Below are 22,278 nucleotides of genomic sequence, written 5' to 3'. Positions count from 1 at the left end.
TCAGCTCCACTTATACATTTATCAGTCATGCCCGCTGTTCTCATTTGCTTTGCAGGGTACTTAAAGCCTCGCCGCCGTCATGCAAAATGCAATGTTGTCTAAGTTTAGTTGCTGTTGTTGCTTGTCTGTTGCTGCTGCAAAAGCACTCGCCACGACACAAATTTCGTTCATTTGCACAGTGGGAAGCAGCGAGCATTGAGTGTGCTTAAGAGTGTGTTAGTGGCTGAGCATGGTAGGCGTAGGGGTGGGGATAGTGGGCGGCAGTGGGTCTGTGGGGGGCTGTGGCCAATGTCGTTGCACTCGCCCAGTCAGCCAAAGTCGGCGAACAAACAAAACATCACGACATAAAACAGCACAAAAAAAAAACATTTTTTGATAAAAATCTCTAAAATTATTTCATTATTTTGAGCGGACATTTCCAGAAGCTATATAGTCAATGATATATAAATATATGAAGCTTTTAATGCCTAGAGATTTCACTTAACAAAGTGGAATAAACAGTTAGAGAATTATTTTATTTATTTTGACATTTTCTATAATCCACATGAACAGGCGGAAAATAAGTGAAAAATTGAAATAATCAATTTAGGCATAGTTATCCATTTAGTTAGAGAAACAAGTTTCAAGTTCATTTGATGCCGGGCTTTACTATGCCATGGACTAAAGTCTACTTTCCACTTAAAAATTAAAGTTGCAACACATGCAACAAGCGAATCAATGGAATGTGCACCGATAATCAGAGAGTTTATTTCTTCTTCTTCTACTCTCCGGCTTCTTCCTCTTCTTGTTGCCTTTGTTTTTCATCTGTTTTCTTTGACGCTTGAAATGCAATTTACGATTTCATTTCATTTCACTTGAAGGCTTCGCTTTGGTTACCCCCTCCGCCCCCATCAACCTTCTCCCCTGTCCCTTCTCATCCTTTTCTTTTCACTGTTTGCGCTTTTCATTTCGTGCCTCGATTTTTGTTTTTGCAGTAATTTTCCCTGTGCCCTGCATTGCGGCCAATCAAATTGACACGCTTTGGCCCGCCCCCTGCCCGCTCTGCCCCGCCCACACCCTCTCGCCACAACCGCCGCCCACAAGCGTCGCTTTCCATTTGAGCTTAGATACTGTTATTTTGCTTTATTTTTTATTTGCATTTAAATTCGTTCGCAATCATCGTTCATTTTTGTTATTGGCATTTCCATTTTGGGTTTTCCCTGGAACTTCGGTTTTCCCAGCTCTGTGGGGAAAACGGTTTGATTGAGTGGGTGGTTAAAGAGAATTAGGCGCATGTTATTATCACGCAAAAGTTAACAGATCCCATTCAAATGTTTGTATAGCATGGGAAGTGAGCATTTCAGATGGAAGTAAGTTCTGGAAGTGGAAAGGATTTCATATGGCTATGAATTTGATTAGAAACTATTACAGTAGTAGGGAGTAGGATCCTTTGGAGAGGATTCCATATGAGAGTGAGTTCTAGTGGAAAGCATTTCGGATAGGAATTATTAGAAAAATTCCAGTAAATGGGAATATGGAAACATTTTCAATATAGAGAAAATGGATTATTATAAACAAATATATATAAAGTAGTAAGATCATTTTAGTTACACTTAACCGGATATTGTTGGCATTCATGACTTAAACCCAGATATCTTAATATAAACTTGAAAAGAGAATAAAGAAAAAATCTAGAAATAAAAAAGTTTGAAAACGTAAATGAAACACGTTCTAAATTAATTTTGAGATTAACTTTTTTAATGAATGAGATTGAGTATACGAATAATCTCTATATAATCTCTATAATCTATAAACTCTATATTAATCATGATATTTATTAAAAATGACTAATGTGATATAGATATAGTGAATAATGTGTTTGTTATAAATATAAAATCGCTAATGCGTTATCTTTTATACATATTTACTCAGATCACACCAGATCTGTCAGTTCTCTATATATGTAGACTTAGTCAGTTGTCTTTCTGCTGCTGCACAAATAAATGATAAACAGTATGGAGTTAGCCGTGTCTTTTCTACGCTCTTTCACTAATTTTTCCCTTGCTTTCCTCTCTGTCGCTCTCTCGCTCAACTTGTTCCAGTTCTGGAACGACTTGTTTGACTTGTCGCGCTGCCTGCTCAGCCAGTTGCTGAGTGGATGACTCCCAGCTGTCGTGCTGCTGCTGCTGTCTGCTGCGCCTCGCTCTTCACGTTGCCTATCATGTCAACGCTCGCCTCGAGCGTCGTTCGTCAAGTGTTGACCTCAATCGATGTTACAACAACAAACAGCTCAGCGGAGATGTCAGTTATAAAAATATCATGCACTCTATATATATATATATATATATATATATATATATATATATATAATGCATGCAAGGAGTTCTAAGTGCTGTTGTTGCCCGCTGCTGCTGCTGCTTATGTGGCATATGCTTCGCTCCTGTTGTCATTGTGTTCCCTTTCGCTGCCGCTGTCGGCGTCGCCGACGCCGTCGCTCGCTCATCTTTTACGTCATTTGGTTTTGGCTTAGACGGTTTTAGTTTTTTAGCTTTTACAGCTGCCAAAACTCTGGCACGCTACGCCACGCCCCGCCTACACTAGAATCGCATAAATTTGCATACGTGTGTGCGTGTGTGTGTGTGTGTGTACTCATAAGCCAACTCCCGCCCATTTCCGTTGCTTCTTTGCCGGTTCTCGGCATGCAGCGCAGTCGCTTGCGGCTCACTTCGCCGCGTCTCGCCTGGCTGCGCTGTTGCCGCTTGCATTGTGCAATACTCGCCGCAGTCGCCTTCCCATTGGGTTACTTTAGGTCATTGCAGTTGACGTCTAATGCTTGTTTGAAGGACGCCGTCTAAAGTGTCGCTGCTGCTGCTGTAGCAGCTACTGTTATTGGTGCTGCCATTGTTATTGTTGTTGTTCTTGATAGAGTCAACAGTGTAGCCAAGCATCAAAATTAAAATAATTATTTTTAGCAGAAAGAAAAACAGTTGCAGAAGTCCAAATGCCCTTGTGAACATACATATAGAATGCATTGCTGTTGCCTTATATGCATCAAATCACTGACATCACTAATTTTACATATTTCAAAACATAGCTAGAAAAGGCTATATGAGCCAACACTAGCTCTAGTGCAAGCTCTTTAGCTTCACAAACTAATTTCAAAACTTAGCTAGAAAAGGCCAACTAAGCCAACACTAGTTTGTAATGCTAGCTCAGTTTGTGGCCAGCGCACAGCGAACGTCGCCTCGCGCCGCGTTTCGACCTCCAAGCTGGCTGCGCTGCTGGCGTCGTTCGTCAACATTTGCGTTTTTTCTCGCTTGAGAACAGAATTTTGCAATTGTGTCTGCATACATTGAATCATTGAATAGCTTAGCTATGCTATTAGTATTTGTTGAATTGAAAATTTGTTTTTGCTCAATTTAGCTATAAATAAAGCAACTTTCACTAAAAAAAAACATTTGGCGAAAACTTTGCAATGCTTGTGAAACGAAATTTCCCTTAATTTCATTTAATTTATTTATGTTTAGTGTGTTGTTGTTGTGACTGTTGTGTTTGTCTTATTGTCAACTGCATGCAACACTTAACCAAAAAGCAACAAAGACATTGTGAGAGCAGAGCGCGCACAACATCGACGTTGACGTTGACGTCGACGCTGAAGCTTTCACATAGACGACAAATGTCGCCCACATTGCTTGCATGCGTTCCACATGCTCAAATGTGTTTGTGTGCATGCTTATGCATGTCCCTGTGTGTGTGTGAACGTTGTGCATGGTTATGCATATCCATGTGTTTGTGTGCACTTTGTGCATGTTTATGCATGTCCATGTGTGTGTGTGCTTTTACCTCATTTACGTTGCTTTTGTTGCTGTTGCTGTTGCTGTTTGTCGAAACTCTTAAAAAATCATGCTGGCGTAAATCCGCGCAATTTAAATTTAAATTGCATTTTGTGTTTCTTTCGCCGCTTTTTCTGCAATATAAGTGAAAATGTTCACTGCCTTTGTTGTTGTTATCGTTAAACAAAATAAAGAAAAAATTCAACAGCACTTGAAATGCATTTTTCTTGCTTTCAGTTGTTTTCGTTGTTGTTCGCATTTAATTTGTAATTGATTCTGTTATACGTTGCCGATGTTGATGTTGTTGTTGTCGTTATTGTCGCAGCTGCTGTTAATGCACTCGCAGCGAAAACAAAATACATTTTAATCGGGAACACACGGCATGAGTGCGACAGAGAGCGAGAGCTTTTTCGCTTTGTTGTTGCTGGGCGTAAGTTTATTGGCGTCATTGACGTTAGCGCTGCAGTCACCGTCAACGTCGACGTCGCTGCGTGTGCAATCAAGTGTGCAATGCAATTACACAAATCAAAACAACAACAAGCGTACAGTATAGCCATTATTGTAATAAAAAAACAACAACAAAATCAAAAAAATATAGATACAATTTGGGCGTAGTTGTTGTTTATTACTTTTTGGGTTTGTTTTGCATATTGTGTTTATTCACACTTCCGTTAGCCTTAAGATTGCAGTGTTGCTGGACACATGTTGCTCAAAGCTTACGCTTTAGCGATATCGATAACGCGTGGCAATTGCTATCTCGCTCTCGCTCTCCTTTATCTTTCGCCTCTGCTTCTGCTTCTACCAGTCAGCCTGTTGCGGTTTTATCTCGTTGTCATTTGATCGCCTTTTTGATTTTTCAAGTTTGAGCTGGTTTTTATTTATTTTCTGGTTTTGAGTGTGTATTTTTTTTCTTCTTCTTCATCTGTTGTGAAAGTACATAAAAGGCATGTTAGCTTTATTTTTATTTTAGAAAGGCAATTGGCGACATTTTTGCAACGTCAACATGTTGCTGTTGCCAGGCTGCCATCTTGTATCTGCGCCAGTTTTCATTTAGGCTCTTTTTTGGCATTAACAGTTCTGCTCGCTGAGGTGTGCAATAGCAACGCATGAGTTATCATTGTTGTTGTATTATGTAAATTTTGCCTGTATTGGAAAAATGCTGCAAAAACCGTGTGTAAATTCGCTCGCAAGCTGCTTGGCAACATGCGCCCAAGCACAACTTGAATTCGCCCAATTATTGTCGCGACTGCAGACGCCTGCAGTGCAACTTTCTCCATGGTTCTGACATGTTCTGGCAACATAAGCGCAATTATGCAGCAACATTGTTGCTGCTGCTGCTATTGTTGTTGACATGTTGAAATGCTTGTGCGTGCGTTGCTCTCATTTTGAGCAACAAATATTTGCACAGCTCCTCCTCCTAAACCTCGCCCGCTACATTTGTCTTGTCAACATGTATATTGTTTTGCTTCCCATTAATCAGCGCTATTCGCCGTCAACATTTTCATGGCATAAAACCTGTTGCTTCTGGAAATTATGATTATTTTATTTAATTTCTTTATTTTGCCTTCTTCTGTTTTCACGTCTTTCTTTTCGAGCATTTCTTATCTTTCCGCTTCCGTTTTGAGCTTTTAAAATATTTTGTTGTTTAAAGCATTTATCGTGGCTGCTTTAAAGGCAACTCTTTTGTTGTCGGCACCCTCGACTTCCGCTGTCTGCGTCGCGTTTTCGCCAATTGCAACATGCAACATGAAATTCAATTTACATATGCATTTAAGAAAGTTGTGTTGCCCCAACTTTCACCTACGGCTTTGCCTTAGATAGTTATTCTATTTAGCTCTGGTTTTTCCTGTTGTTTACTTAGAATTAACTGAGAGTTGACTTTGCTTCAATCTCTGTCCATAATTATTATTATATAGCATCTACACGTGCAGCTGTCATAATCCGCCCACACATATAAACTGTCAATAGCTGTTATCTCTTGAATTGCAATTACAAAAATTATGGGAGAGCTTTAATTACTTTGCTGGCCCAGTCGAGAGCAACAACAGTAATATAAACCCAAGCCGATAACCGATAACCGATAATGAGCGAGGGCAAGCGATAACTCGCACTAGTCACTGTTTTATATTACTTACAGGAAAACCGGGAATGTGCTGGAACGCAAATATGCCAGAGCTGATAAATGGGTAAACAAATATAGCCTTTGAATAGCTTAAGCAATAGTCATTCCTAATTTATCGAAGATCGCTCTTATTGCTATAGCCAATACATAGCTATATCTTTCTGCTAGATACATAAAAATGTGCATGTAGAAGATAAACTCTTGTTTTTAACCTGAGCCCACTGATTAGGGGATTTCAAAATAACAGCGTTGGTTTCCGGGTATCTCCCGAGTCGGACATTCCGACTAGAGCACTCTTAGCATAGTAAAGCCAAGACTATACACATAGGTCCATATCACAGGAAGGTAATATGCGGATTACAATATACTTGCTCCTAAACGCTTCCATAAATTCCCATCAAATTTCAATTACGAGAAAACATCTCATATATAACTTGCGCCTAGCAGCCTCCCGATATCATTAGCACACAAAAGTTTCCTTATATAAGCAAGAGAGGGGCAAGAGAGGGGAGCGAGAGTTTCGCTTTTGTTCTCTATAGCAGCTACCGTTACGTTCAACACCCGCATAACACGCCCCTTGCTTGATGCCGCTTCTCGTCGTCGCTTTACACTCTGTTGAGTCGCGATTTATGCAACAAGCTGCGGCTAAGGCAAACGGCAAAAGGCAAGCAACAACAACAACAACAACAACGACAACCGTAACGTTTCGTTTTTGTTTGCCAAAACTGCGTCACGTTGCAAGTGGAGAGCGGGTGGGTGAGAGGTAGCAACTGCAACTGCGGCAGAGATTTGCGTAAGCGAATTCGATTTATTGTGCAACTCAACAATAAATATGCAAATAGATGTCAAACCGTTGGACGAGCGGGGCTAGACACGTAACTTGTTGCAGCGGGTGGCGTACAGCATACAGCATGCAGCATGCAGCATACAGCATGTGACATGTGGCAGCGCCACGTGAACCAAAGATTTCGTTATACAAAATCCTCGGTAAGTCCTTGGCCATTGGCGTTCGCCTTGGCTGCTTGCAGCCTTCAGTCAGGCAGCGGGGCGGGTAGGCGATTAGGTGGTTCGGTGGTTGGGCGCTTGACTCAATTTGTACGATTGTCCGACATTTGACCTTGGGAGCAAATACTGTTGCTGCTTGAATACGCCTTATGCTTGACAGTTATGTCAAAGGACAGATAGTTACAAGGCTATACTGAACAGATCAGTTATAGCTGATAAATCGATATCGATATCGATATCAAATAGATGTCTGTTAGAACTTTAGCTCATAAGAACTTAACTAATTACAATTTGTCAATATGAAGACTCTTCTTTATTAGCATTTCTGATATGTGGAAATCGATAAGTTAGCTTTCGATAGTTATCCATTTCTACATAAATATTGAGAATTGAGTTGTAAATAATTTAAATTGTGTTCAAATGTCATATTCTGGCACATCAAAAGCCAAAAAACCTTTCAGTTATCGACAACTCGTAAATCGATAAAAGTTGATTTAATGAAATATAAATAAAAATCGGTTGAGTTTTATAAAAGAGAGTTACTTTATAGTATTTACGTGATCAAATTTTATTTTGTGATAGCTTTTTCCACAGATGTTATTGATTGTCAGTTATTTATCGATAAATATCGATTTACATACAAAAGTGCTCAAATTGCAGTTGTGGCTGAATAGTTCACACTCTCTTATATTCTTAGTTAATGCATTAGCTTAGTACAGGGTATATATTAGGCAATTTAGAAGCTTTGTCCATTTGAAGTTAACCTTTCAGTTTCAATTTGGCTCTTCGAATTGTGCGCTATTCCTCATCGGGCTTTGCATAATTTATTGCATTTAGTTTTCACTCGCTGCGCCATAAATTTTCAGGCACATTCAAATGTTGTTCGCCTCGCTCTCGCAGCTGCCACGCCCCCTGTTTGTATAGGACATTGGCATCGCGTGTGTCCTCAAATTTCGTTTTGATTACAACTCGCAGTCGCATTTTGTGTCCGGCTGATGGTAGAAGCCGCAGGCCAAGTTGGCACCCGCCACGGCTGCCCTTTGCCCTCCCCCTTGCCCCTTGGCCCTGCCTCTGCTCCTTTGAACGACCTTCAGCTGGTTGCTATAGAATTTCCCAGGCTTCGCCTTGCCTCCCTCGCGATATAGAAAATTCTTTTTATTTTCCGTGTTTTCTCGTCGTCCTGTGCTATTTTTATGTCTTTTTCTCTCGCATTCGTATCGAATGTCCTCTGACGCAAATTAATTAAATTATGTAATAAGCGGGGCGGGTGGGCGCCATGATCCTACTTAACCAGTTCTAAATTTAGCTGCAACAAGACAGAAGTCAACGATGTCTAATATGAGATAATTACTGAGGCGAGGTGGTAAGGGCAATGGGTGTGCAGAAGGAAAGGAACGAGCATATTGTGTGAAAGGCCAGGAATTATCATGAATGAAGTAATTGGCGCTGAACTTTGACCTATGGACACTAATAAGGAATGCAGCTGTTGCGCACTGGCGAAGCTCTAACTGGAACGCTCAGTAATTGAAATGTTCGAAATGGCTTAGAAATCAATAAACCACCGACATGCATATAAACTGGCATTGCTTACATTGATACTATGAATTAGATATATCTTTACAGCTGAACTATAGCCACAATTCAGACGATTGTAGCCTAGCTCTTCTGGCTGCTTCTAATTAGAAATTAGAAACGTTGTTTAGAGGTAAATGTAAATATAGATGCATTGACAGATTGATAATATAATAAGAATCGGAAACTGATCTGATGTGATATCTGCATCTCTTCCTCTTTATACTCGCTCATGAAATGAAAGGAGTATATTGCATCGCGCCATGGTGTGGGGGTGTGGCAGTATCTTCAAGGCGTTTGTAGCCCTAAAACTTGAGTTCTAAACGTTTTATGCACTCAAACTAAGTTGGCGTATTTAATTTAGTCAAATGTATAAGTATGTCTGTATTATATATAGATACATATGTGTGTATATGCGTATGTGTATATATATATATATATATATATATATATATATGTATGTATGTATATATATGTATGTATGTATATACATACCTGCATAGCAACATGATGACTCTGAGATACCTGCAGCCATGGTTGAAGATCTGCCTGGGTAAATATCCTATATACACAATATATATACAGATGAGCTTCCTTATGGCGCATATATATGTATTGCACATATATATAGGTGTCTTTATTCAGGTGAAATAGCTTTATTTCAATTATAATCATTGTGACTTGTCAGCCATATTTGCGACTGTTTCAATTGGCCAAAATGCGCGTTTGCAATTCGTGTCGTTTTCTTTGTCAGCTCTGACAGAGATATATGTGTGTATATATATGCTATATATATGTGTGTATGTATGTAGTCTGTAACGGTGTCTGGTCTGCCGTGAGCTGCGCGCTGCTCGCAGTTAACAATTGCCTGAGCTGTTGCACAGTTTGCGCGGCTCGAGGAGAATTTCAAAGAAAACATTGGGGAAAATGTTATCCTCGGTTATTAGGCGTTTACTAAGAAGAGGTTGTTGCAACTAGAGAGACACTTTTTTCATGTATTCCATATAATATGTTTGTTTTCTCTAATTTCAGATTGCGATTGCGGCTGCGTGGACTCGTACAACGGCGGCAGCGTTGAGTTGCGGCACGACCAGGCGCAGGCAGCGGCAGTGGCAGCGGCAGCAGCAGCAGCAGCAGCAACAGCAGCAGCAGCAGCCGCTCATAATATTGTGAGCAATAGCAGCAGCAGCAGCGGCGGAGGCGTCAACGGCAACGGCAACAGCAGTGGCAGCAGCAGCCTCAAAACGGCGCACGCTAAGGTTGCCACATCGGGGGGCCATGCCAATACGCAGCCCCCCAGCAAGCGCTCCAGCAGCGGAGCCGATGGCGACTATCAACTGGTGCAGCACGAAGTGCTCTACTCGCTGTCTGCGGAATATGAGGTGCGTACACATAGTACAGTTCCAATACAAGTGAACTAGTGTACTGGTTCAGTGATCATGAACTAAGTATATATATATATATATATCGATCAGGCTGATGCATGCTCTGATCAATATGTATCGCTAAGGATTAACTGAACAGTAGATTTGTTTCACATACTAGTTCATTAAAGTGAACTAGTGAACTTGTTCAGTGATTGAATAATACTCTAGTTCATGCGTTCAAAGTGCATGATGCTCTTTAAATCAGGATTAACTGAATAGTATTTGTTTCATTTAGTAGTTCATTAAAAGAACTAGTGAACTGGTTCAGTGATTTATGAACAATCCAGTGCAGTTGATCAACTTGAATTGAAATTGACTAAAAACTAGAGGTGTTCCATTAATAATACGATAAAAATGAACTAGTCAACTTTGAACTATGAACTTGTTCAATGAACTGAACTAGAACTAGTCATGAACAATTGATTAATTGATCTAAATAAATCATTTATGATGGCTTATGAACTGCTGAACTAATTGAACTGACTCATCTTTACTGACTCTTTTCAGGTCCTGGAATTTCTGGGTCGCGGCACCTTTGGCCAGGTGGTCAAGTGCTGGAAGCGCGGCACTTCCGAAATCGTCGCTATCAAAATCTTAAAGAATCATCCATCGTACGCGCGTCAAGGCCAGATTGAGGTCTCGATACTGTCGCGGCTCAGCCAGGAGAATGCGGATGAGTTCAATTTTGTGCGCGCTTTCGAGTGCTTTCAGCATAAGAATCACACCTGCCTGGTCTTCGAGATGCTCGAACAGAATCTTTACGACTTTCTCAAGCAAAACAAGTTCTCGCCGCTGCCCTTGAAGTACATACGACCCATACTGGAGCAGGTGAGACAAGCTGGAGTAGGCAAACTAATAAAAAGGCCTTTACGTAAACTCTCTTTCTCCCTTTCTGTCAGGTGTTAACTGCCCTGTTGAAGCTGAAGCAATTGGGTCTGATTCACGCCGATTTGAAGCCGGAGAACATAATGCTTGTGGACCCAGTGCGTCAGCCGTATCGCGTAAAGGTCATTGATTTTGGAAGTGCCTCGCATGTGAGCAAGACCGTTTGCAACACATATTTGCAGTCGCGCTATTATCGGGCACCAGAAATTATCTTGGGTCTGCCGTTCTGCGAGGCCATCGATATGTGGTCGCTGGGCTGTGTGGTTGCTGAGCTCTTTCTGGGCTGGCCACTGTATCCGGGCAGCTCTGAGTTTGATCAGATCCGCTACATATCGCAAACACAGGGCCTGCCCACGGAGCACATGCTGAACAGCGCCTCGAAGACGTCGAAGTTCTTCTATCGAGACGTGGACTCCACGTATCCATTTTGGCGCTTGAAGACCACCGAGGAGCATGAGGCGGAAACGAATACGAAGAGCAAGGAGGCGCGCAAGTATATTTTCAATTGCCTGGACGACATTGGGCAGGTGAATGTGCCCACGGACCTGGAGGGCGGGCAGCTGCTGGCCGAGAAGACGGACCGTCGTGAATTCATTGATCTACTCAAGCGCATGCTAACCATTGATCAGGAACGACGGCTCACGCCAACGGAGGCGCTGAATCACAGCTTCACGCGGCTCACCCACCTGGTGGATTATGTCTATTGCAACAATGTTAAGGCCTCGGTGCAAATGATGGAGGTGTGCCGACGTGGCGATTTCCATACGTGAGTAGACAGGCAGACTGCTGCTGCTCTTCTTAATGTTAGGTATTTGCTTACACTTTCTCCGTTTTTTTGTTCAGCGTACAACCTGCTCCCACGTTGGTGACCAACTTTGTGCCCAGCAGCACGGAGAACATGACCTTCACCATCAACAATCAGCTGACCAGCCAGGTGCAGCGCCTAGTGCGCGATGGCCGCCCACTGGCCTACGAGGGCCTCTATCAGATCTATGGCGGTCGCAATGTGGCACGACAGTATCCACAGGCGCGCACCGATACGTTCCAGCATCAGCTGGTGTCCAACATTCTCTGTCCGCCCTCGTATCAGGCCATGCCCAGTCCCACCAAGCATGTCGTTGTGGGCAGTGCCACGATGCAGCCGCCGTTGCAGGTGCCGCCGCAGCAATATGTCAATGTGCCCGTGCCCGTGTCCATGGTGGAGCCCAGCTCCGGGCAGCGCATGCTGCTCACCAATCGTGTGCAGGCCAGCGGCGTGGCCTGGCCGCAAACTGGTCGGCAGATGGCTCTGGTGCCATCCTGGCCGCAGCAGGCGCCGGCGCATTCGCTGATCGTCGACTCGACGTCGCTTTTCAATGTGGAAGAGATCTATCCAAAACATCATCTCAACTTGCCGCGCAACGATCTCAAGAAGGAGTCGCCGGCCCATCATCTAGCGTGAGTATCCTGGTTGCATTCTCTCGGTTTCAGCCGCATCTAATTCTCCCGTTCTTCCTGTAGCAAGGGCAGCTCATATCGTGTGCCGCGTCACGAGAAGAAGGAGCATCAGCAGCTGTCGCCAGTGAAGAAGCGCGTCAAGGAGAGCTCGCCGCCGCATCAGCAGCGCTATCAGCGCGCCACACACGTTTCGCCGCAGTACCACGCCCATCACAATTGCAACTACGGCGGTGGAGGAGGAGGAGGCTATGGCGCAGGCGCCGCTGGCGCCGTCGTCGCGAGCTCTGCCTCATCAGCGAGCAGTGAGTGTCGGCTAATCAGTTGGTTATGCCGCGTTATAGTCTTGTAGCTGACATTATCATCAATCATATCAGCCACTCTGAGCTGAGCATTGAGTGACCCATCCATTCTATATAGTTAACTTTGTCTGTTTCTTTCGCTTTAACTTGTGGCCCACTTGAGCAGCATTTTCTTGTTGACATTTGACAATTTTGTGTTGTATATCAAATTGTTATCTATTCAAATTAATATGTATTAAAGTTAGCTATTCCATAGCTGTTATAGCATCTAATGATATTTAATAAATTTCTCACGAATATCGGTGGGGCTACACGACATTCCTATTCATATTAGATACGAATATTAACCTTAGACAAGCATAGGCTTAATCTAAGCTAGTCTTCACTTATTAATCTGTTCATCTTTGCCTTTCAGACATTATCAATGCCAGTGGCAGCAGCTCATCGAGCTCGCATCATCATGCACCGGTGGCGCATGCTCCGCACGGCAGCAGCAGCGCCTACAACAGCGCCGGCCATCATATTGTGGTTAGCAATTGCAGTGGCAATGGCGGTGGCTCGGCCGTCAGTTATCATGGCAGCAGCCAGCCGCCGTTGCATGCGCATCAGCAGCCGCACGTGAAGCAGCCAACGATCACCATTCATGACACGCCCTCGCCGACAGCTGTCGTGGGCGATGTAATCACCATTTCGGACAGCGAGGATGAGGGAGCCGATGCAGCTGTGCAGCCAGTCAAGCAGCGTGCACACGCGCAGTCGCAGACGAGCAGCAGCCTAATGCAGCAGCAGCAGCAGCACCAGCATCCACATCAGCAGCATCCACAACAACAGCAACATCAACAGCAGCAGCAGCAGCAGCAGCCACAGCAGCACTCGAGCAATTCGCATTGCCGCAGCAGTGGCGGACAGCCGTTGCATGCGCAACATCAGGCCGTTAATTATGGTAATGCACAACACAGTTCCATGTCCAACTCGAACAGCTCCGCGAATGCCAGCAACAGCAGCAGCAGTCAACGTTTGGCCAGCAAATGTAACAGCCAGCTGGGCGGCAGTAGCGGAGCTAATCATCATAGCCATCATAGCCATCACAGTAGTCACCACAGCAACAGCCAGCCGCAACAGCAGCAACAGCAGCAGCAGCAGCAGCAGCAGCAGCAACAGCAACAGCAGCTACAGCAGCAGCATCACAGCAGCAACAGTAGCATTAACATTAACAATAACAGTAGCAGTCAGCAGCAACCGCAACAGCAGTTGCCGCCGCCTCCTCCTCACCACAGTAGCAGTAGCAATAGCAGTAACAGTAGCAATAATAATCATCATCATCATCATCATGCAGGCTCGCTGGGCGGAAGCGGAAGTGGAAATGGAAATGGCAATGGATATGCTGCTGCTGTTCTAGACAACTGCGCGCAACAGCAACAACAGCAGCAGCAGCAGCAGCAGCATCAACTGCATCAGCAACAGCAACAGACTTGCTATCAGTCAGGCGCCCACAGCAATGGCAACAACAACAGCAACAACATTAGCAACAACAACAGTCATCACACCACTTCCAATTCTGCTTCCACTTCCAACCAACAACAACCTCAACCACCTCAACCACTACACCACCATAACCATCATAGTCTACAGCTAAATCCCGCACCCATTTCCATGAATAGCACCACAATACACAACCCCTCATCCTCGTCCTCGTCCTCTGCTGCTAACCTCTGTCCCAATCCCGTAGCTGCTGCCCCTGATATTTCCTCGTCCTCCTCTGCCCCTACCACGTCTCAGTCGCATCTCAGTCGTCATAAGTCAACGCAACAACAGCACGTCCATCTAGTAATTCCATGCGTTACCGTAGGTGATCACGATCCGGAGGATGCGCGACGACGTCATCATGCAGCAGCCGCCGCAGCTCTCGCCGTGCCCACTGGCAGCAGTCCCAAGAATCATCATCATCAGCAACAGCCGCAACAACAGCAACAGCAGCAGCAGCAACATCATCATCATCACCACCAACAACCACCGCCGCCGCCGCAGCAGGTGCAGGTGCAGCCGTCACAGCAGACGCCACACTATCAGCCGCCGCCGCCACAAGCCCAGCCACAGCTACAGCCGCAGCCCAGCATCAAATACGAGCCGGGGCAATCTCAAAAGAAACGCATTCTGGCCATGGCGCAGAGCGAGTGCAACTATCAACCGCAGCCGCCGCCGCAGGTGCAGATACAAGTGCAACAGCAACAACAGCAGCAGCAAGCACCGCCGCCGCCGCCTGTAGTCAGCCTGCCGCATATTCCAACCAAGCAGGAGCCAGCCGAATTCTATCCGGATTATCCACCCCAACAGCAGCCGCAGCTGCAACTGGAAACGAAGCGCAGCTCTTGGGCAGCTGGTTCGAGTGCAGGCGCCATGCCGCTGGCACATCCCAAGCGCGAGGCGCCCTCTGTGGCGCCTGTTAACTATGTGGCACCCACTGTTGCACCACCGTTGGCCCACTCGAAGAGCAGCTCGAGCGGCTCCTCATCGATCAGCGCTGCGGCTGCTGCAGCTGCGGCAGCTGCTGCCGCTGCAGCCAGCGTCGGTCCACCGTCGTGGGGTCCACCCCAGGTCTATCGCCAGCCATCGCAGCCTCCGCCAGCGTCGGCATCTGCTGGTGGTGGTGGTGGAGGTGGAAGTGGAGGTGGTGTTGCCCCACAGCCATCCGCTGGGCCGCCACATCATCATCACAGCAGCCACAGTCATCATCATCATCATCAGGCGGGCACGCCGCTGGGCGGCTCACCGTCATCGACAGCCGCTGCTATGTTGCAGACAGACATATATGCACAGGGCGATATGTATCGAAGACCCACCGTCTATGTATCCCAGGCAGCGCCCACATACGCCTATGCGAACCGAGCGGTGGTTGCCCCACCACCAGCCCACAATAGCTCCAGCCGACAGGTGGGTGTTGATAATTTACAAATTGCATTTTAAACAAAATTTCTTTCTATCAATGCATGTAATTACCTGTAATTACCAAAATCAATTAATTTTAAATACAAAAGTAATTGGAATGTGATTCTGTTGTTTATTTGGAATGAGCTACACTATTGCATTCAATCAAATGAAATTATTCCATAAATACTAGAGTAATTTAGAGTAATTGGAAAGTAATTACGGAGCTTTACTTACTATGTCATTGATTATTTTATATTGCTCAGTTGCTTACAATTACATTAAGCTCTACTCCATAATTACTCGAGTAATATCAAGTAATTAAAGCTATCATATATGATATTTCACTAATTGCTGTAATTTCACAGGTCATACCATCCCATCCGCTGCCGGCTCACATTCAAATCCCCACACAGTATAGCCAATTCGGACCATTGAGTCCCGCCCAGGTAGCTGCCAGCAAGCATGCGGCGCACTTTGCGCCCACCAACATATGGTATGGTGCTGAGTAGCTTGCTGAAGTAGGGTGCACGAGGGTTGACGCGAGGATGCCAGAGGCCACCACTGACAAGAACAACAACCAGAACAACAACTACAACTACAACTACAACAAGAACACAGCTTCCTTTCCTAACTAATCACACACAGAGCGTAGAACTTGATTACTTGATTGATTGATTGATTGATTGATGCTCGAGTGAGTCGATAATGCCAGCTAGACATCAATTTCAACTGGTTTTCTATATATATTAGTCTAGAACAAAGAGTTTACTAATCAAATGCTCTTATGCTTGTGCTCATTTAGATCTTTTGTGGCCTCGGTTGATGGCGGCGACAGCAACAACAACAACTGCAACAACACTAACAACTTTGAGGAGCAGCAGGAATTGCAGAGGCTGCAGCTGACGCAATGCTGGTGGTTTATGATGCTCATGCAGCAGAGCATCATACAGTACAACAGTAACATGTTGCAAGAGACAGGCGCAACAACAACGACGACGACGACGACGACGACAACTACTACAACAACAACAATAAGTGTTGCACGCAACAAGAGTTGCCGCAAACGTTGAAATCGTTTTAAGTTGTTTTTTTTTTTAATTTCGTCAATACTTAAGATTGTCGATTTTTCATTAATTCAATTGCGAATTACGATTGATTAATTTAAATTAAGATTTCCAATTTTTTTCCATTTTAAATAACATAATGTTAAGCATTTTCTACGCGCAGTTTGTCGTGTAAAGTGCAACAGCTTACATACACATATGTAATTAACACACACACACACAACATAATCGAGCGAAAATTGAGAGATTTTCCAAAAGCAAAAGAAGAAAAAACTAAAGCGTTTCACTATGTGTGTTGTATATTTTTATTAGAACTGCAAAGTGCATACTATAACTATATATGTTTATAATATATAAGAGTACGCTAAATTATGTATTCGATAGAAACTTATGATACTAAGACATGCAGACACCCACACACACATACATATATGTAAAACTACAACAAAAACTAAATCTTAATCTTAATCTTAATATTATATATATATGTATATATATATATATATACTACACACACGCAAATTATTGCAAAAATTCTAAAACAATATTTTAAGCTAAACAAAAGTAATGTTTGTGAAACAACAACAACAAGAAGACGAAGAAAATACTTAGTGCTAAAGAATAGTAACATTTTTTTAGACTTTTTTAGCAAGTACCTCATGAATTACAATTAAATATGCAACAACAGCAACAACAAAACCAACAACGTTATGCAAAAAATTGCCTTTTTACAACAAATAATAAACAACAACAAAAGAAAACGAGATAAATTATAGTAACCCAGAAAAAAGGGGAAAAATAAATAACTTTAGTGAGATAATCATAAACAACAAAAACAAATATACCGCAAAAACCTTACTAGCAATCAAAGCATACATATATATATATACATATATATATATATATATGTATATATGAACAATATATAGTAGTTAAACCTAGCGATATCTAAAAATAACTGATAACTGACATGCGATATATGATAGCTAATAAACCTAGACATATACAGACCTATTTTTTTGTTGCGTTAACCAACACTCACACACACTCTCATAGAACTTAAAATGTAAGAAGCTAAACCTACAAAATAAATATATCTGGGGCTTTGTACAAACGTATAACAAATTAGATGCATTGTATTTAGCAATAACTTTATATATATATATAATATAATGGATTTTAAAATCAGATCAGGTACCAGGTCAGTGTTGGAAAACACCTAAGCGTCATTTACTTATAAAATAAACAAGAAGAAAGTTAAGAAATAATTTCTATTTTCAATTACCCAGAAACTTGGGTTTTTCTTTTAGTTTAAGTTTCTCTGCGTTTAGTTTACTTTCTGCTTTTCTTTCATGAATTTTGAAACAACAACAACAACAAACACTTATAAGTACAAAAAGTCAAAGCAATGTAGCTATAATCGAACAGTTTGTAGTCTCTTTTGAAACATGTTTCTTATTTAGTCTTATATCTTACATTTTGTGTCTTTAAACTATCATTGGAAATATGTTCGGTAAACGCAGAGATTTTCTTACCTTTTGTTTGTATGGCAACTATGATATGCTAACTCTATACGATACGATACTAACTACCTATATATATAGAGATATATATATATATCTACATATATGATTGTAATGTTTCTTGTTAATTAGGTTTCTTAAAGCGTATTTTGTAGTTAGTCGTAAACATTTTTTGTCAAATCCTTTTTTATGTTTGAATTGAATTAGAACTGTGGGCACTTCCGATTATGATACTACAAATATATATAAACATATGTATATGTATATGAATTATGTAAAAATTCAAGTAAAATGTAATTGAAATTTGTGTTTATTAATGCATGCATCTATTGTACTCCAGCTGTGCACGAACTAAATGTAATATTCAAATCAATATATATATATATATATATATATATATATATAAATAAAGAAAACAAGCTGATCTATTTGGTAAACAAGTCTAGCATATAATTATTGTGATGTAGTTTTTAAAAAGTCGATGCAAAATACAAATTGATGTCGGAATTTTTGTCCTTGTCGTAATTAGCCAGTAAAACCAGGAAGAAGATGATTTAAACAAACAAAACAAATTACAAATTACTAATTAATTGTAAGCATATATATATATATGGCGTATGCATATGAATATTATTAATATATGTTAACTATTTAGTACACACAGAAAATGACTAAACAAAAAGGCAAACAACAAAATTCGTTTAATTTTTCATTTTGATTTTGAACAAGTTTGAAATTTCCTTTTTAATATATGTAAACTTAATGCTAGATGTTTAGTGTTGTGACTTTAAATGATAAATCGTAACAGATATATATTCGTATATATATATCTAGATGTAGCTATAGCTATAGCTTCAGCTGCATAGCCATGGCTGTCAGTTGGCAGCGGCGTTTTGATTTGTTTCTTTTTGATAGACATTTTATGGACCATAAAATATATATTTAACAAGTAAAGAAAGCGTCTCGTGCTTGTCATGTTTAGTTTCCTTTTCTTCTCTAACTAATATATGCATAAAATATATAAACTATAATTAATAACTTTAAACAAAGAACATTTCAATTTCTACTCAATGTGTTTTTTTATATATAGAAAAGCAAAGCAGAAAAAACGCTTTAAATGTAACAAAAACGAAACGTTAATAGACTTAAAGAAAATAAGAAGAAAATTTAAATATATATAAATATATAAATAACACTCACTAAACAAATTAAAAAAAAAAACAGACATAGACACATAAATATATATATAAATAAATATCTAACTAAAGTTTGTAATTAAGCAAGCGTTTTAAATTAAACGAAAAGGAATAAACAAAAGTTTTAACTGTGTAGCCTTAAACAGAAATCAATTTACAAACGAACATTAAATACGATATGTGTACTACATATATATATATATATATAAATATAAACTTGAAATATCATACGATTGAACGTATTTCTAAATGTACTAAAACCTGATTTGCCTATCATTTTACACGCATCTATATAAATATATAAATATATATATTTTAAATTTGTTTAAATATTTTAATTTTGTATTTCGCACACTTGCATAAAATTTTTATATTGTATAACCCACACCCACATACACACACATATATATTTATATATATATATATATCTATATATATATATAAATATTATATAGCCACAAAACATATAAATTTACTATTAACATAAATGTTTACAAATATGTCATAAAATACAAAAACCAACAACAACAACAACAACATAAATATATATATATACGATTAACGAAAGCATATTTTCATTGCCTTGTTTTCTTTATAATTTTATATGGTTTTTTAAATATTTTCTTTTAGTTTTATCAACTAAGTCAAAAAGCTAATCAAAAGTTTAAACAAAAAGCAAATCAAGGAGAACAACAAATACAAAATATATATCCCACCAACAAAATTAATTTTAAATAAACATAAGAAGAAGATGATGAAAAAAGGGACAATTTTATAACTACTTAACTGATATATCAAAAATGATAGATATATGTATCTATATATATCTAGATATATATTTAGAATTTGCTTTAGTTTGTCTTGAAGCTCATCACGAATTGGTTAGGCTACAGCTGCAGGTGTATATGTGCATATATGATATATATGTATATATATATATATATATATGCATATAAGATATGGTTATATATATACCTAATTTTAGTTTACTCTGAATCAGGTTTCTATAGTTGCCAATAGTTGGTTAATTCATTTCCAATACGCACACGCACAACAAACACATACACACACACATAGACACACACATACACATACACACACGTTGTTTGACCAATTCAAAAAACCAAATTTGATGAGCTTTTCGAGATAATTTGTCGCTTTGGAATGTGTTTCATACGCAAGTTATGTGCATTTAACAAGCTTAAAACACAACAACAACAACAACCGAATACCAATAATAATTGAAACAAGTAGTTATAGTGCTTAAGATACACCGAACAACAATTTGCATTCGATTTTGAACGAAACGAAGAAAAAACGTTTATAACATTTGACGCTGACAAAGAAGATTGATAAGAACCCGTCCATAATTAGATTTTGTTCTTTTAAAAAACAACAAAAAGCCGAAAAAACCCAAAACATATGGAAACGAGTTACACCTAGTTAGATATACATATATATCTATATATATATAATAATTCAAAGCTTTGTTGGCGCTCGCAAATCGTCTTAGATTAAAAGGAAACAAAAATAGTTCTACGCTCTCTCTACGTGTTTTTCTTAGACTCGTACATAAAATATAGATATGTAAATCAATATATTAGGTATATGCATAGCAACTAAGTTCTGAGGGTTTTCCATAACCACCTGAATGCATTAGAAATGTGAATTCAGGTTCAAATCCATGCAAGCACGCAGAGGAAATCGCACAATCATTGTTAGCTACGATCTTCTGCCCTCTTCCTTTGTTATAGCTTCATTAGCTTACCCTGAGCTGAACCCACCAGATGCAAGGCATTCAAGTTTTTGCCATCAATATTTTATTTTTCCTATGTATTTGATAACCGTTCGAAAACTCCTTCAATATTTATGTTTGGAATAGTTGATCGAACATCGTTTGGTATTATAGGCGATATCGATCATTGTGAATTGGAAAAATTGTTTAAATTGTATTTTTGGCGTCTCCTGAATCCAATTTCGATGTCGAATTTGAAACTCAATTTCTCTGGCTCTATAGAAAATTGTAATAGGACAATTTTATTAATAGAGTATCTGCCTCATAGCCACAGCACGGATTAGCCCCAAGCTCTATTTTTCATGAAATGAAAACTTGACTCGACTAGAACAAAGAAAGGAAAACAAACTAAAAGTTAACATCAAATTTTGATAGATAACCCTCAAGCTTGGTCATATACCTACAAATATATTGCATTTGAATAGAAAATTTTGAAGAATCGAATCTTGAAATTGTGTTTCGGATTGATATTTAGATGTTTTAAATAAATACAAAATACAACTAAGTACGATATATTTACATAAGCAAAACAAATACAAATACATATTAACAAAAGAAAAACAAACAAAATTACATATATATATATATATATACACTATATTTTATTAAATACAAAATATTTCGAATAACCAAGAAAAAGAAAACGAAAAGAAAAATATGTTGATGTGTGAAATTTATAAGACTAGCATATTTCCTACCTAACAGACAAAGTAATGAATATATACGTTATGAGATATACATATATATATGTATATCTATATATATACATATAACTATAATATTTAAACTAGCGGCTAGTTCGATTCCACGATTCCAACTAAAGATACAGAAATATTGAATTATAAAACACGAAAAGCTAAAAATTATAAAAAATCGTCTAACAAATTGATCGTACCTTTTTGCTGATTTAACTGGAATATATATATGAATAATATATATATGAATATATATATGAATATATATAGAACTCTTGTATTTTAGTGTGTAAAGCGTGATGCAAACGTAATCGAAACAATATGTTTTAAATGAATATACATAATATATATAATATATATATTTGATTAGCTCGTAATGCAACTTAGATGATGGCACTTTATTGGGATTTGCTTTTTATATACATACATATGTACGTGGACTAGAGTTAACTGAATCATATTTATAACGTATATGGATAGCTGTGTGTGTGTGTGTGTGCATTAACTTTTAGGCATTA

General features: G+C 40.0%; 1 protein-coding gene across 1 annotated transcript in view; it reads left to right on the top strand.

Moving 5' to 3' along the window:
• Positions 1 to 16,990, top strand: part of LOC111601040 (homeodomain-interacting protein kinase 2) — a 31,257-nt gene extending 14,267 nt beyond the window's left edge. The window contains exons 2-11 of the mRNA XM_030225792.1: positions 9,544 to 9,576; positions 9,667 to 9,893; positions 10,446 to 10,766; positions 10,838 to 11,589; positions 11,667 to 12,260; positions 12,324 to 12,562; positions 12,975 to 13,502; positions 14,409 to 15,490; positions 15,853 to 16,181; positions 16,290 to 16,990. Coding sequence (XP_030081652.1) covers positions 9,544 to 9,576; positions 9,667 to 9,893; positions 10,446 to 10,766; positions 10,838 to 11,589; positions 11,667 to 12,260; positions 12,324 to 12,562; positions 12,975 to 13,502; positions 14,409 to 15,490; positions 15,853 to 15,996 — 3,920 coding nt within the window. The 3' untranslated portion in view covers positions 15,997 to 16,181; positions 16,290 to 16,990. The remainder of the gene's footprint in view (positions 1 to 9,543; positions 9,577 to 9,666; positions 9,894 to 10,445; positions 10,767 to 10,837; positions 11,590 to 11,666; positions 12,261 to 12,323; positions 12,563 to 12,974; positions 13,503 to 14,408; positions 15,491 to 15,852; positions 16,182 to 16,289) is intronic.
• Positions 16,991 to 22,278: the final 5,288 nt, after the last annotated feature.

Source organism: Drosophila hydei, unplaced genomic scaffold, assembly GCF_003285905.1.
Source record: "Drosophila hydei strain 15085-1641.00,03,60 unplaced genomic scaffold, DhydRS2 tig00008140-arrow-arrow-pilon, whole genome shotgun sequence".
Taxonomy (NCBI): Eukaryota; Metazoa; Arthropoda; class Insecta; order Diptera; family Drosophilidae; genus Drosophila; species Drosophila hydei.
Note: the sequence above shows the minus strand (reverse complement) of the source record. Positions and strands in the feature narration are given on the sequence as shown.